The sequence below is a fragment of the Pelophylax lessonae genome (assembly GCF_965119305.1).
Source record: "Pelophylax lessonae genome assembly, chromosome: 12".
NCBI classification, from domain to species: domain Eukaryota; kingdom Metazoa; phylum Chordata; class Amphibia; order Anura; family Ranidae; genus Pelophylax; species Pelophylax lessonae.
In genome coordinates this window covers 86,250,801-86,268,406 of record NC_138779.1, presented here as the reverse complement: position 1 = coordinate 86,268,406, position 17,606 = coordinate 86,250,801, and the positions used below count along the sequence as shown (strand labels likewise).

Below are 17,606 nucleotides of genomic sequence, written 5' to 3'. Positions count from 1 at the left end.
TCGGCACCCCCTCTGACACTTCATGGTCCTCTCACTAGGCACCCTCCTTGACACTATCTTATTCCTGGATCCCTGGTGCCTTCACTGGAGTAGTCCTCTCTACACTTCAGGCAGATCCTCAGGGGAAATTCACAGTACTCACAAACTTGGCATGCTTTCCTGGAACTGAACCCCTCTATCTCCACTGGTCCTCGGCACACCGGATCCTCTCTGCAGCTCAGCTCTCTCTCTGGACTCTCAGGCAGCCACCCGAGACACCCGATCCTTCTGACAGGAGGAGAGACAGCCGTACCCTCGCTCCTGGGACTCTACTTCCCGCCAAAGATGCTGCATCATGCGTTCCCCTCAATCTTATACCCACTCCCAGAATTCTCTGAGGCAGAATCTGCCTTCTGGGGGTAGATACAGGCCTGAATGAGCCACTGATTGGGTTTCCTCCACTGCCCAATTAGAATCCTCTCCTGGAGCAATTGGGGGGACTCCCCTCTCAGCAGCCACACCTGGGAGACATGACAGCCCAGCTTAAAATCATGGCCCTGCTGTTAGGCAGTCAAGGTCCACTATGCTTTTACCTAGCACCTACCTTGTAGGGTGCTACATCTAATACCTCTTTTCTTTTGGGGATGTTATTCTGTTCAAAGTTGGTTGATAGACTGCGTAAACACATCCAGTTAGGATAATCGATGCGAGAGCTCGCTCCGTAGACAGGAGTCGTTTTCCCTTAAGAGGGTTGCTGTTGTTGGGCTCCCCTCCTCTGCCCAACCATGGGGGTGGGGGTTTGTTGGGGTGTCCCTGGCGGGGTGAAGTGTGCTGGAAGAGGTTAGTTGGAGGCGATATTTGCCCCCTCCTTGGGTGCATGGCCTGACACGGGAATTCCTGGAGCTTTTCCGGCTCCTCAATATTTCGGATAGCCCGGGATGGGAGACACGTAACGCTGATGTGACTTTGTTCAAAATGAGTGTCGGTTTTCCTGCATATAAACCTATATTGTTGAGTGCTTTAAGAATGGATCTCCATGTTGCCTTATTAGCAGTCTTTTCTGACTTTTTCATCTTTTGTTTGTTGTAATGTATAACGCTGAACTAACTAAATAAAGATTGTGTTAAAAAAAAAAAAAGGAAACAACTTATATAAGTGCAGGGTCGGAGCAGAAGTGGGTATCTGCTAAAACTAGCCCCCCCTACCCCTCAACCCAAAAAAAACTCAAAAAGGGGGAGAGGAGGGGGGGAAGGAAGTGTTGGCAGAACTTCCCTTTTAGGGTTGTAGCACCACCCCTGAAGGAAACACTTGGTAACTTTGGGTTCTCTGTCCAGAATTTATAAAGCTTATCTGACCTGCCAGAAAAAAGGGGGCGGAGAGCTGAAGTTACACTCTGCAGAGTTCAGGGAGGAGAGCTCTGAGAGCTGATTGGAGGGAAGGGACACCCATCCCTTCACATAGCACACAGGAACAGAGCTGAGGCTGTCAATCAGCTGGAGCTCCCTCCCCGTCACCATTTTTTTTTTATTGGTGTCAGGAAAATTTGTCAGAAGTGACTCTGAGAGGAATGTAGTAGCAGACAGAAATTACGTTTAGTGCTCTTAATTGAGACAAGTACACACTATAGAGGGATATTTTTTGTTTATATTTCATGTCTGAGGTTTACAACCACTTTAACCGCCTGCCTACTGGGCACTTTGACCCACTGCCTGCCCAGGCCAATTTCCAGCTTTCAGCGCTGACGCACTTTGAGTGACAATTGCACGGTTATGCAACGCTGTATCCAAATGAAATTTTTATTATTATTTTTTTACACAAATAGAGTTTTCTTTTGGTGGGGTTTAATCACCACTAAGTTGTTTTTTTTGTTAAATAAATAAAAAAAGCCTGAAATTTTGAAAAAAAAAAAAGACTTTTTTTTAAGGCTTTACAAAATTTTGTAAACAGGTAGTTTTTCTCCTTCACTGATGTGCGCTGATGAGGCTGCACTGATGGGCATTGATAAGCTGCAATATTGGGCACTGATGAAGCAGCACTGATGAGACGGCATTGATGAACACTAATCAGCCCTGATGAGCACTGATGAGGTGGCACTGGTGGACACTGATGAGACTGCACTGATAGTTGGCACTAATGGGCACTGATAGGCGGCACTGACGGGCACTGATAGGCGGCACTAATGGGCACTAGTAGGCAGCACTGATAAGTGATACTGATGGGCACTGATTGGCAGCACTGGTGGGCACTGATTGGCAGCACTAATGGGCACTGCTGGGACTGGACTTATATTCAGTGCCCTGATTATCAGTGTAGATGTCCCTTTTACAGAAGCCTGTTATCGTCTCTCTTCTCCCTTCCTCATGCTGTAATGGTGAGGAAAGGAATGCCGATAACCAGCTTCTGTTTACATTGTGATCAGCTGTGATTGGACTGCCTCTGATTGGCTCTTTACCTCAATCTGTAATCAGCATTGTCTGGAGGACACTTTGATCACAGGACGGGTGCAATCACGGGAGGACATCATTTGACTGCCTCCCAGAAGTGGCTGGCTGCGCTGTGGCCATCATTCGGCTATAGCACGGTCGGCAAGTGGTTAGGGGGGGATATAATCGACATGTATAAATACATAAGTTGTCCATCTAGTGAACTTGGTGTTGAGTTATTCACATTCAGGTCATTACAGAGGGCAAGGGGCAGGGCTGCCGCTAGAAATCCCAGGGCCCCATACAGCCTACCTGACAGCCCCCCCCCCCCCCCCACTTCCGGCGAAAATATCAAAATTATATTATCACCCTCCAATCTCTCTTACTAGCACAAATCCCTCCCAATCACCCCCCCCCCCCCAGCACAACCCCCAAATCCCTCCACAAATTCACAACCCCATCCCCCCCAGCACAAATTCCCCCCTCCTAGCACAAATCCCCCAGCCCCGCTCCTAGCACAAACTTTCCCCCAATCCCCCCTTCTGGCTCAAATACCCCAAACCCTCCTACAAGCACATACCCCCCCCCCCCATTCCTCCTTCTACCCAATCCTCCCCCTCCCCAAATCCCCATTACACTTTCTAGCAAAGAGAGCTGCCAATCCCTCAAACATCCCAGGCATAAATTATTTTGCCATTATTATTTCTTTAAGCCCCCCAAACCGACAGGGAGAAACCACTACTAAGCCAGAAGGGGGTGCACTGTGTTTTGCTTTCCGCTCCTGTCTGAACAACACACAGCATAAGAGACAGGATCGCTCTTACATTGCATCGGACTGTACACTCACACACACACAGTTTGATTACCGCCCCTTACCCACATTTCCTGCTGTCAGGAGATGAGCAGCCCGTGGAGGATGTAAGGGGTGGTAATCAAACTGTGTGTGTGAGTGTACAGTGCGATGCAATGTAAGAGCGATCCTGTCTCTTATGCTGCATGGATAAAAGTTGTTCAGACAGGAGGGGAGAGCCCACAGAGCACCACACAGGGCACCTCCTCCCAGGTCTTACCTCTCCACGACTCCAACACTTCTCCAGACTGCAGTCCCCGTGTCCCAGCTTTGAGTGTGGGCGGGGACAAACAGCTGAAAGCTGGCAAGAGGAAGAGGCAGACAGTGCATCGCTCTGTCATTGATCCCTCTCCCCACCAATCCTCCTGCCCGGGCCCCCCTATGTGCCTGGACCCCATACAGGAGTACTGGCTGTACCCCCCTGATGGCGGCCCTGGCAAGGGGGCACTCTTTACGTCTGGAGGAATAGAGAGTTAACCTCCATATACGGAAGGTTTCTTCCCAGTAAGAGCTGTGAAAATGTGGAATAGACTCGCTCAAGAACTGGTTTTGGCCAGCTCAGTAGGTTATTAAAAAAAAAAGAGCTGAATGCATTCTTAAATGCATTTACTACAACTGGATATTAATATCTGGAGGTAATAATGACAGGGGTCGTTGATCCAAAGAATATCCGATTGCCTCCTGGGGGATCAGGAAGGATTTTTTTTGGATCATGCTTTATTGTTTGTTTTTCTTTCCTTCTCCTGAATCACCTGTAGGTATAGGATTGTGTATATGGAGGATTTTATTGGATGAATTAGATATACTGTACTTGTGTCTGTCTTCAATCTAGCTATCTATTTCATGTCTACACAGTGTAAAATATATAACTGTAAATAAGGACAAGGATTTGGTAATGAGAGGGTCCCTAGAGGGACACTGGACAGCAGTAGTTCTCCTATAATAGGGCGTACGGGGGGGGGGAGTCTTTGTTGTCATGGTAACCAGCTTCTTCTACACGGCAGCTGGGCAGAGGACGCCTGCAAGCTGGGAAACTACATCCCCCACAATGCAGCCGGGCCGCCACCCGGAAATGCTTCTCAGTGGCGGTCACGCCCGTTTCCCGGTCCGGTGATGTCGAACGTGCTTGGCTCTGCAGTCTGTACAGCGGAGCGCTGACCCCGATCCGCAAATACCGAGGAACCGATGACCGTGCTGGAGCGGCTCACGTGACCAGCCGAATAGCGCTGGAAATCTAATCCCGTTGGCGGGAGAATGACCGGCTGAAGCCCTGAGAGGAATTCGGTGTCAGCCATGAACGTGCTGCGTCTGGTATGTCGCCACAAGACGTCCCTTGGCCTGGTGGTGCTGGCCCTCTTCGGCATGGTGCTGGTGTACCTGGCCAAATGTACCTCAGAGAACATGAAGCCTGCGGGGCCCCGGGGTCTCCCCCACCAGCAGCAAGCTCAGCAACACGCCAATCACCGGCTGCCGTTCCCCCGGGGGTTTGGCGAGCCTCCACCTGAGAAGAGCGCCAGCGCCTTCCTGGCCGTGCTAATCGCCAGCGGCCCCAAGTACACCGAGCGGCGGAGCATCATCCGCAGCACATGGCTGTCGGCGGCCTCCCGCGGGGGTGGGGAGGAGGGCGGTCAGTTGTGGTGCCGCTTCGTCATCGGGACGGCGGGGTTGGGGGAGGACGAGGCCGCTTCGCTGGAGATGGAGCAGCGCCGTCACAGCGACCTCCTGCTGCTACCGGAGCTGAGGGACTCCTATGACAACCTGACAGCCAAACTGCTGCTCATGTATGTGTGGCTGGACCGCCACGTCGACTACAAGTTCGTCCTGAAGGCAGACGATGACACGTTCGCCCGCTTAGACGTCTTGTTGGAGGAGCTGAGGGGCAAGGAGCCGCACCGCCTCTACTGGGGCTTCTTCTCGGGTCGTGGGAGAGTCAAGTCTGGCGGGAAATGGAAGGAGAGCGCCTGGGTGCTGTGCGACTATTACCTGCCCTATGCTTTGGGTGGGGGCTATGTCCTCTCCTGGGACTTGGTCCACTATCTGACAATCAACAAAGACTACTTTGCCCAGTGGCAGAGTGAAGATGTGTCCTTGGGGGCCTGGCTGGCTCCTGTGGATGTCAAGAGGGTCCACGACACCCGGTTTGACACTGAATACAAGTCCAGAGGCTGCAATAATAAATACATTGTCACCCACAAGCAGAGCATTGAAGATATGTTGGAGAAGCACCAAACTCTGGCCAAAGACGGCAAACTATGCAAAGAGGAGGTCAAGCTGAGGTTATCTTATATCTACGACTGGGGGGTGCCCCCATCACAGTGCTGCCAGCGCAAAGATGGCATCCCATGAGGACATGTGTATGTTCCTTCCTCCTGTATTTCAGACTTTGGCTGATGACTGACTGAAAACCAAAGTCCCTCAGCAGCTTTAGCTCCCCTTCCTTTTGTTGTTAGAGGGAAAAGATGACATGCCAGGAGCGGGTGTAATGCTGCATTTGTTGCTTCCATTAATGGTCGGAGGTGGTCCAGTTTTTTCTCTGATGCAATAGAGATTCAAATATTGCTGAAAATAATATTTCACTGTATGGGTGAAGCAGGATTAAAGATCTGTTCAGCCTTTAGGCTAGGTTCATACTGTCCAGGGAACGTGCTGCTCTCTAGGGACCATTCATTCTTACTGGCACCTCCACACATCTCAACCTGCAGTGGGTGCGGGAACTCGCATAAAGCACCATGCAATTTCCCTGCAGCCACATTTTTGAAAAGGTTCAACCTTTTTTTTTTTTTTTTTTTGCAGAAGAAACAGGCAAAGCAACCCATTCAAATTAATGGGCTGCTGTGCCCACACCAACAGGGGCTACAAACCTGCATGAGTGTGAACCTAAAGTTAAAATTGTCACTGGTCAGAAAAAAACATAGAAGGGATTTAGGACAGAGTAGGACGTGTGTGCGTAAAAGCACACAGGGCTAAAACAGAGTAAAAAAAAAAAAAAAAAGATCTGGACAGAACACACTTTTTTTCCTCCAAGTGGATAGGATTTATAGGGTAAAGGGCCATACACACTATAAGATTTTCTGACGACATTTTCCTTCAGATTTACCTTTTCTATGTAGTGCAAGGGCCTGCCAGATTGCATACAAATTGAAAGTGTTTAGGTTTGACCTCATATTATATGGTTTTGGTAAGTCTAAAGGAAAAAGTCTTCAGAAAATCTTATAGTGTGTATGGCCCATTAGTCTGCCTCTACAAAATGTAGACAATGCAGGTAGAGGGCCCCTGTAGATAAACAAACTGGCAGCATTGACTAAAGTTAAATGCCTTTAAAACAGGTGTTGGCCATTTTTTATACCTCCTGAAGCTTGGCTAAAAAACTTCCCAAGATGGCATCCCCCTTTACATCCTGCTTTGTTGCTAGGATGTTGCTAAGACATTCCCAGCTATTTTTTCCTGCTCCCACTATTACAGGAGCAAGCTTGCTGCTTCAAAACCCTGCACATCTGTGGTGCCTCTTCCCCATCACAGTAGCTCTGTGCTCATTGCTGAAATGGGAGGAGATGGCAAACTGTGTATGTGCGGGGGTTTGAATTGGAGAATTGCTGCTGTGATGGTGAGGGTGAGCAGTAAGGGCTGGGAGTGTTTTGGCAACAAGGCAGGATGGGGGACGCCCATGTGCGGGGGTTTGAATTGGAGAATTGCTCCTGTGATGGTGAGGGCGAGCAGTAAGGGCTTGGAGTGTTTTGGCAACAAGGCAGAATGGGGGGTGCCATCTCAGCCAGAGTTTTTCAACCGGTCACGTGACAGTTTTTCAGCCATAATTCATAAAGTTTGTGAATGGCCTACACCTATAGATGGATGTTATTCAACTTTAGCCAAGGCTCCACAGTTTATACATCTGCAAGTTCCCCTATTTTATGGGTAAGCATGACCTAAAGCACGCCATAGATTATGCAATTTTCTTTCCTGACACAAAAATTGCTTGATTCCCCCCCATTAACACAGTGAGTGTTGATGGGGGGGTATTCATCTGGTGGAGTAATGGGGTGGGGGGCAATGGGAGCCATTACTGCTAGCGGCTATAATCACATTCTAAAATGGACCTGGGTACAATCAACCTGCCTGTAGATGGATCGAATCTCATCCAGGCCCTGCTGAACTGGCCAAAATTTGATCAATCTATGGACGGCTTAAGTCTTTAAGTTCTTCTGTAGAGAATTCTTAAACTAGTCCTACATGGATGAAAATTCGGCCGGTTCAGCAGGAACTGGCTGAATTTCAATCAATGTGTAGCCCTGTCTGTTCAACTGAAGCTGGTCATTAGACTACATTCACACCTGAGCGTAGCATTTTTGCACGTTTTTTACTGCGTTTTTTACAGGCGTTTTTTTGTGCTGGCGTTTTTAGATTGAATAGAGACCAATGGAAAACGCCTGTAATCTGCCCAGAATGTACTTTTTTGAGCGTTGGGCGTTTTGCTCACAGCGTCAAAACGCTCAGATGTGAACAAGGGCCATTGAAATGAATAGGATTTGTCTTGTTGGGCGTTTTTGAGAGCTGATCCTAGAGCAGAAAAACTTCCCAAAAATGCCTACATGTGAACGGAGCCTTAAGCCCCGTACACACGTACCGATTGTCGGCTGTACGATCGGCCGTCTTTTGTCCAGGGCTGTCGTGTCTGTTGAAAACTGCAAAAGACTGCACATGAATTTTGTCGGCCAACAACAGCCGACTGCAGAAGTGATGTCATGTGATGGTTCACTTTCCTTGTCTTTTTTCTTTTCTGAGCATGCCCAGTCTTGCTAATCGGCTGTCTGTCGGCCGAAATCTGTACTGACTGGCGAACAATCGGCCGTTCTGGTGTTGGCCAACAAAAATTTTAATGCTTGCACGACAGATTCTGTTCGGCCGAAAATGCGCTGTCGGAAGCATCATGCTAACAAGCCTACAATCGGCCGATCGGTCGGCGGCCGAATATTTGCGGCCGACAATTGGTACGTGTGTACGGGGCTTTAGACTGGCTTCTGTCAGATGGTCCTGCATGAAAACCAGCATTTGATCAGCACTGCAGCCCTAAAAGTCCTGCTGTCAAAATGCAAATACACAATGGAGAGAGTTTCCCCATCCACCTTAAATCAGTTTTTATTCAGCTGGCTGCCAGAACAAAGAAAACGGAGTAATAAATGGCCAGCTTTACACTGTACTGTCCTTTCCAACTTGTCTTCTAACAAATCCTGCTGTTTGACTGGGTCCATGTGTTTACAAAGCCAGTATAAAAGACCAAACCCAAAAAATAAGTTGGATGGATGTGGCCTAAGAGTTTACCCACAATCAAGTTTTGTTGATCTGATAAATATTTCTCTGGATCAAGGAAGCCCTTCATCAGCTTGGCCAGTCATCCTAGAAACAAGGACTAACAAAATCATTTTAAAGGGGTGCAATTTCTTATGTAGTTTATTTATGCTCTGTTTTAAAGGCGGCTGAGACATTTTTGCTTGGTAAATTCATAGGAAGAAAAATGAGCAGAATTCACTTGTATTAGTATTTGGTAATGACTTGACAAATTGGATCTTTATCATTCTGACAAAAAATTGGCTCTACATAGCAGAACTATATAGCTTAGTAAAAAAAAATGTTGTACATTTAGCTTTCCAGACAAAGCAACTGTATTTTGTTTATTGTAGTTTTATTGGCACCAAGCACTTTGGTTATGTGACTCAGGTCTTAAGCAGACTGATCTGAGAAGGCAATCTATTTGTTGTAATCTTGAAGCAAAGATAAAACTAATGCAGTGATATATAGCGAATAACATAACCTGTCATTACATACATTTTTAGTCTAATGAATTTGTCATCATAGAGCTGGCTGAAGTCACCAGCCATTCTTTGCACAGTCACCAGACTTCTTGTCCAGCTCTTCAGTAACTGGCACTGTCACATAGTTAGGCCTATGCCTATACCTATACACATAGCAACCAGGTGCTTATGGAGTATTTCAAGGGGTATTGCTTTGACAGACTGACAGACAGATTTGTTGCTAATTTTGTTACTTTATTCGTCTTATCTTTGCTACAGGTTCATTGCTGACATATGAACTATTTATTTAAAGTTGACTTTCCATTAATTTTTTTTTTTTTTTTGTCCCCATCTGATAGACCCCCTTCCCTCCAAACACACACACATGTAAAATTACTGACTTCTTAAAAAAAGAATAGCCATAAAAAGTAAAGGAAGCTTTTGCCGACCCGGGTGTCGGCTCATTCACCTAGGTACTGGTGGTGTCAGGCAGCTCTTCCCGCAGCTTTCTGGACAATGGGGATCCCAAATCATGTGAAAATTGCACTTCTGCACAGTGTGGGGTCTCATAAAGTATATATAGCTGAGGCTATTATCCAGAAAGCAGTTTTTATTTTCATACATTATGTAAGATGGTCTCAGGGGCCAAAACTTCATACTGCATTTGGACTGGTACTCTTTGGTCTTTGTCCGTATTCCTCACCACTAACAACTTGTTATAACCCAGAGATGTGGCAGCATGTAACTGTAATTCATCATCTTATATGTCTCAATTTATTATGGAAATGAAAACAAGTACCTACTTTAAATCCAGGGAAAATGTGCAGCTTGACCGGTTTTATATTTTGCATGTATGTAGTTATTAGGGTAATTTATTTTGTGCAGCTACTCATTGTACCTCAAACATTGTAATTTATTTTAAATCATTCTTTGTCTGCTTGAGATACAGTATGTTACGTTGTTTTTATAAAAGGTGAAAATAAAGCTGGGAAAAGAAGTCTTTCAACACAACAAGCATTTTGGTAGTCCTACTTGTTATGATGTCGCAGACCTTTTAAGAATTATTTCTAGAATTGCCTGACTAGACTGCTGCTTTTAAAGTGTTGACATACCTTCAGTAGTGTGTTTTTTTTTTTTTTTTTTTTTTTTTATTTCCTTACTGTCTGAACATGGTTTGGTCCATCTGGTAGGCCTAGCTGTTCCCATGATCAAGCAGCCAGTTTCAATAAAGATGCAGCACCAAAGTAATTTTGAAGCCAATTGACCTAATGTGCTATTCTCATTTCTGTAGTGGAGGTTTGAATACAAAAAGGGGATTCTGAATCATATAGGCAACAAAGAGAAAAGCTCACTTTTCATGCAATGGTCCCATAATCTATTTGAATAAATTATCTACAGCAGGGCTTCCCAAACTTTTTTAGGCCGAGACCCACTTCTCAATACAGTTACTCTTTGGGACCCACTTGCTTGTAATTGAATATTGAAAAGCTCTACAGAATTTGTTGGCACTATAAAAATGCTAATAATAATAATGCATATTTTAAAGGAAGAGGGATGATATAATATCAAATTACTACATTTCAATTTATTATTGAATACACTTGCCAGATGTTCTAAGTGAGGGGTCCGAAACCTGTGGCATATAAGCGGAGTTAATAAAGTACAAAAAAACTATCAGCGCAAACCCAATATATGTGATAAAATAACTCAACCTCAATTCACTGTGCATAAATCAGGTGTGTGAAAGTATATAAGTGGTATCCGGCAGCATACACCAATCGTGTTTCACAAATCACAATAAACTATAAATCCTACCAAAATGTGATGCGCCAGAAATATAATAAAATAGTGATGACTTTAAATACAATAAATCATATCCAGTTCATAAGGCACATAGCAATGTGTGTGCTTCCAATAAAGTGATATGAAGAGTGTCCCCGTATCCAATTGAAGAAAATCCAGTGATGAAAACAAAGTTGTAAACACCAATTAGTGAATCCCTCCACCAGGTGAATTAGCCTCTCACCTTCCTAAAGGACCCAAACGGGCCAGCAATCACATGTATCATGGATCAGACTTCCAGGAAAGAGCCACACTGTATTGCACCTCGAGGGATCCCGGGACATATAAAAAACAGATGAAGAAATCTAGTGCTCTCTGCTTACTAATAATATAAGCGGAGTTGTAAGTAATCAGCACCCTCATAGACAGTATAAGGCAGGCAGAGGACAGAAATCAACCACCCCAGGACAGTGATCAGCAGGTATATGCCACTCACCCTCCTCCCTCTCCCAGCGGTCCGCAGTGAAGGTGTTTGCCCTCTCCAGGGCCCAGCACATCTCACCCAGAGTCTCCATGATGAGGAGCTCTATGCTGGTCTTGGTGTCCTGGCTCCTCTCCTTCAAATCCTCTACTGGGGTCACAAAAGCTGCCAGGAACTCCTGACACCGCCGGGCCACCTGGTCCTCCTATCACACCGAGGCTGCCGTCTCTGCCTTCTATAGCTGAGAGAATTCCGCCGCCAGTCTAGCCACCACCGCTGCCGCCAGCATGACCGAGGAGCTGGCTCTGCACCCCATGAACATATACTACATAACAGCCCACATACATACTCATTGATGCAAGTATACTCCTCGCGGAAAATGCAGAGGAGCCTCCGTAAACTGTGCGGGTCCTGAATCCATCGCAATTTGACTGCTCTGGCTCGCACAGCTCAATCTAAGCGTGCCCGCTCTCAGTGATTTCCGGCTCAGCGCGACCCACTTAAACGAAGCTCGCGACCCACCAGTGGGTCCCGACCCAGATATTGGGTACTCCTGATCTACAGCATTCAAAGATGTTGGTACAAACATTTTTCTTCTGGCACGAGTTGAGATGAAATCTGTATGTGCATATTTATATATAATGATGTGCATGCATGTAGTGCTGAGTCTGTATGGGCATTTCACACAGATGCTAAAGGGGAACATGGCTAGTGCTGGTGCAAATGACAGCAACAGAAATCTGCATATTCCCACAGCTGTTTCTGCCACCTGTGAGGATAGCTGTGGTCTCCAAACCGTTTATACTTTAATGACAGCTTGGCAGCAGCTGCAACTATCTGCGGCTGTCTGCCCAGCCAGTGATTACCTGTAGTGATAAGAAAGCGTTTCTGTGGTGTAAAAGAACAGTTCATACACTTTCTCTTCTTGTATGAAGTGAAGATGTAGTTTGCTGCTTCCAGCATTTTTCCATGTGTTATGCCCTGTACACACTATCAGATTATCTGAAGACTTTTGTCTTCAGATTTACCTTTTCTATGTAGTGCAAGGGCCTGCCGGATTGCATACAAATTGAAAGTGTTTAGGTTTGACCTCATATTATATGGTTTTGGTAAGTCTGCAGACAAAAGTCTTCAGATAATCTGATAGTGTGTACAGGGCATTAGGCAAGTGGTACAAAAGTCAATCGGTAGATCAACTTTTGTTCAACCAACCTGCCCATACATGTATCAAAATTCATCCAGTCCCTGCTGAACTGGCCAAATATCAATCCATGTATGGTTGCCTTTAGTCTCATCAGGAAGGGTGTGGGACTTTCCTAAAAGAAACGTTTCACTTGTACTTATGTGACGGCTTTTGTAGGGATGTCATGGAGGAGCTGTATAGTGACTCTTGACATTGGAGTAAACCTGTGTCCCGACTGTTAGTGTCTGGAACCCCTGGTCCCGCTGTTCTTATGCTCGTTTTGTGTCTACAGGCCTGGGAGAGTGGTTTCTGGAAATAACACAGACGGAGACAGATGTATAGTGAAACCAAGCTCTCAGTTTATTATAGGCTCGTTGCGGCTTATATAGTAAAGATAAAGGCATATAATCATAGGTATAGGGCACTTGTTACGTTCTTATTGGTTAAACAGCTTCAGGAGACAAAAGGTCACCTTGGGGAGTAATACCATATAAGACATATATCTCGTGTGACTAGAATCACCTGACACAGCCTTATCGCGAACTGCAGAAATTTTCCATGGTACGTAGGCACTTTTCATATCTTGTGTAACTAAGGTCACATACACACACAAACACACAGCTTATAAGACATTAATGCATACAAAATGGGGTAGGGACATACAAAATGGAGGACACATAGAATTTGATATCTCCCCATCTCCCACAATCCCCTCTTAAAATCATTAACCCCTTAATTGATTTTCCCTTGTCACCCTGTATATCATTGGAATATATAATTCTTAGGGATATTATCAGGAGTCCTAAACCTCCTAGGAATATAGTACCACGATTGGCAGATTAATTTTCTATATCCCTGCTGCTTGAAAGACCAGATCATATATCATCCTTTAAACAATAAGGTTCTTTTTTTCTTTCTGTTTATACCTCTTAATGTACTCAGTATATTCTTTAGGGTTATTAGTCGAGGGGGTCTGGTAGCCTGGGACTTGGTGGGATAGCATAGAGACATTTTTCACCTTTGGTCGGGAAACTCTAGCAATAATACACATTACGAGTTTGAAGCATGCATATAGGAATAATAAAAAAAGCAAAACCATTATAACAGTCATAGCGATATTTTTCAACCATGAGGATATTCCTCCAAATTCAAAATTCCCACTACCAAAAGGACTCCATGTCTTAGCAATATTCCTAGCTTCCTGTTGCTACTTGTCTACTTCTTTCCGGTGCTGTGCAATAATATCATAATAATCGGGTATCTCAACAGATGTATTGTGTATCCATGTGCAACATTCATAATCCTCCGTAACTTCACATAACCCAGTAAGAGCAGCACTCATGCTTTCTATGGCTAGGTCATGGAGCTCAAGTTGTTTCTTAATTGCCCTCACTTCTATATTTAATTTGGTAATGTCCCCTGAGTTCTTATCTAGGATGTCATCGAGAATTTTAGAGTAATTATTCAACCTTTTCATCATGTCTATTCCCCATCCGGTCCATGAGGGGAACCAGGCCCATACCATATCCTTTTCAAGGAATAATTCCCTTTTATTGCGGTGTTTGAGGGGGTACCTAGGATACATACTAGCTTCGAGGAGATGTCCTCCTTCGTTGTCTCCCACTACACCCATGATGGGAACTAGGGATGCGAGGTAACACCACCCTTGGGGTTCAATGGGGATCCAAGGGTGACAAATCTTTCCACAACAAATATAAGTACTGTTTCCCAAAGCTAGGGGACGTTTGTGAAGTAGTGCCATTAATTGATCATCATAACTGGACCAAGCTAAATTTGACAACAACATTTGACAACAACTGTCCTACTGGGGAAGAGGAAGTGGAACTGGAGTTAAGAAAGTTCATTAGAGTGGCGTTTAGGGCTGGTTCTGAGGTGTGCCAGAAGGAGCTGTCCATCGAGGTCATTGAGAAATTAATCTTAGTTTGCCGGCACACTTCAGCTCCCTTGATGGAGTTTCCCAACCTAAAACACCAGTCTGGGGAATGACTCCTACCAATAATTTGGAAAGTGAGGGTATCATTTGAGAGTGTTCTCGTGACATTGGTGAGGACAACAGGAGGTGTACCATTTAGGAAAGGGGTGAAGTTTAAAGGTATCGCTATTAGGGGGATTCTAGCGGTGCTAGGATAGAGTTTACTACATATCCAACATTTTTCATATCCGGACTTCTGGGCATATGCATATTTAAATTGCAACAATGACATTTTATCTGTAAGACTTTTTGAGCTTTCATCTCTCTTTTGTCTGTTATGTGCATTACTCTGTGTTGGGGTGTTGGAAGCTCTGCAAATGGCCTGTAGCCCTACCAGGTCTTCTGGATAATAAATACAGCTAGTGGTAACCCATACTACAGAGAAGACTGAAAATGATACGAGTCCTATAAGTAGCCAAAGTTTTCCAGAATCTGGTGCTATTAGGAATGTCATTCTTCTACAGGGTCAGGGCCGCCTGCCTCTGAATCCCCCTTTTCTTGACTATCCTGTTCGAGGTCAGGGCCGTCCGCCCCCGTTAGTACCTCTCTTGCTTCTGGACCTTCCTGTTCAAGGTCAGGGCCGTCCGCCCCCGTTAGTACCTCTCTTGCTTCTGGTTCTGGACTTGCTTCAGGGGGTGGAGCCTCCTTCACCAATTTTACTCGAGTAGCATGGATCCAGGCTTGTTGGTTCTCCACAAGGACAGCGATTCTGGTCACTGCGACTACCTTTGTCTTTTGGTCCAAAACGAAATCCAGCCTTGGTCTTGTGATGCTACTTCATCTCCTTCCTTCAAGTGATGGGTTGATACCTGTGAAAAGAAAAGAAAGGTGCGAGCAACTTTTCCGTTCCACTTGATTCAAAATTCCAATTTACTTTTTCTCAACTCGTCTTTGATTGTCCTATTTATCCTTTCCACTGTACCTGAATTCTGGGCAATGCAAATAGGAGCACTATTACGGGGTATACACGGTTTCCCCTCTTTGCAAATCAATCCTGTTTCAGGATTCCTTTGCAAAACAGGATAACACCAGTCCTCCAATTCCTCAGCAGTGGCTGAGGCCTGTAGATCTGTGATCAACTGGGCATCATCGGGGAGGATGTGGGTTAGGACAGGCATTTGTTTTAGGACTCCTAAAGGTAACTGTTGTGCGGCTGCTTTTGCTATTTTGTCTGCTAGTGCGTTGCCCTTGGAGATGTCATCAGTACCTCTGGTATGTGCCCTACAGTGAATGATAGCTAACTCTGAGGGTAACAACATAGCCTGAAGAAGGTTGGTGATGAGCTCTTTCATCATGTCTGCACGGGGTGAAGTGACACTTTCAATAGTTTCTAGGCAGTCATGTGGTTCTTGGCCCATATCATCTGCTGAATCCATCTACTTATTGACTAAAAGGAACTCTTATTTCTTCCCTGCTTTGGGCCTATATGTAAAAACCTATTTCTAGATGTTCATGTTTGGCCTTATGTGTTTGTTTGTGTTGTTCCTAATACAGGTGATGCACCTAGCAACATATGCTTTCACTAATTTAGGCCTGTAAATGCAAAAAAAACTTCAGTAATACTTCATATGTTCTTTCCCACCCCCTGTGTCCTATTCCATCATACTAGGCAATAGACAGTGGGGCGCTAGCTGCGGGGATACAACAGTAATACTTCATATGTTCTTTCCCACCCCCTGTGTCCTATTCCATCATACTAGGCAATAGACAGTGGGGCGCTAGCTGCGGGGATACAAGATCTCCCCTTCTTTTAGAAAAAGGCCACTCTCAACTTTTTCTAAACCATCACCTAATTCCTTAAACCTGTTCTGTAGCATGCGTTTGTAGCTCTAATAATGTGTGATCTTTTGGCCTGACTTTCAGCTCCACAACCAGGAACCATCTACAAAAACATCCTCTTCTCCCTCTATGGCTGTCTAGATATATTATGTCTATACAATCATGTTGTTGTGTAACACACCCTTTAATCCCAGTAACCCATTTAAAACTGGGGCCTACCTAGGGCAAAAGATGTGGCCATCCCTATTACCATCTCACAAGATGCTATGTTTGGAGTCACCTCAGGCATGCCTTAGACCTGGACTGTGACCATCTTTGGACAAAAACTATAGGGCAAAGTCCACCACCATACTCTGGGCAAGTACACCTGTCATGGTCTTACAATTGTCCCTTGCATTAACACAAAACATTTTTCCATAATTTGGGAGGCCCAGTGCAGGCGCTACAACCATAGCATTTTTCAGATACATAAACGCATTCAACATTACTTGTGACATTTCTGGACCTGTGGCTTGTCTCAAAATTTTGTCATAAAATAGGAGCAGTCGGATCCATTGTAATCAATGATCCTGGTTTTGTGGGCGGGCAAGACCCACTGTGGGCTGGCAAGACCCACGTGACTGACTCTCCTTTTCCCCCTCTGTGAGAACAAAACCAAGGTAAACAACACTTTCCTGATACCATTGTCATTTTTCCTTTGACACTTTGTGTCCACATACATGTACTTTTCTCAATGAACTCACTCGCTCTGACTGGCCTCCACAGAGTGACTACATATGTTATCCACATATTGTAGCGGGACTGACTCATGAGCAGGTGTCCATCCCCTCTTGCGTGGTCTGGAGAACTATAGAGCAGACAACTAAAACTGTCTATTTAGCCCTGAGGCACTTCTACACCAGGTCAGTTACCTGGACTGATTAACAAAACAAGAAACAAAGATGGCTGTGTCTCCTCGTCCACTAGGACGGTAAAAAAAACGCATTACTTCAACCAATCACTGTAAAGTGGGTAGCATCGGATGGTATGGCTATCGGTAGAGATGGCACATCAGATACCACTTGCATACTACATACTACAGTCAGATAAAACTAACATTTTTTGGCTCTGTGCCAATCTTACTAAAAAAAACTTTTTGGCCTTCTGCCAATTTAACAAAAACCTGTCCAGAGGTTCCCCTCCCTCAACAGAGGACTCCCCTAAAATATCACCCAAAAACTGAAATCAGATAAAAAGTTAATCTGATTTGAAACTTTTGGCTCGGTGCCAATAGGGTCCAATGGTCACACTGATTGCGGTAACCCTTTCTGTCCCAAAATAAATTCCATAACTTATAACAGGAATGAAAAT

At 45.1% G+C, this 17,606-nt stretch overlaps 1 protein-coding gene across 1 annotated transcript; it reads left to right on the top strand.

The window, feature by feature from the left end:
* The first annotated feature begins 4,365 nt into the window (after nt 1–4,365).
* On the top strand, nt 4,366–5,734 carry B3GALT6 (beta-1,3-galactosyltransferase 6). Its single transcript, XM_082274395.1, has one exon. The coding sequence runs from the start codon at nt 4,546–4,548 to the stop codon at nt 5,596–5,598; it is 1,053 nt and encodes a 350-aa protein (XP_082130521.1). The 5' UTR covers nt 4,366–4,545; the 3' UTR covers nt 5,599–5,734.
* The last annotated feature ends 11,872 nt before the right edge of the window (nt 5,735–17,606 follow it).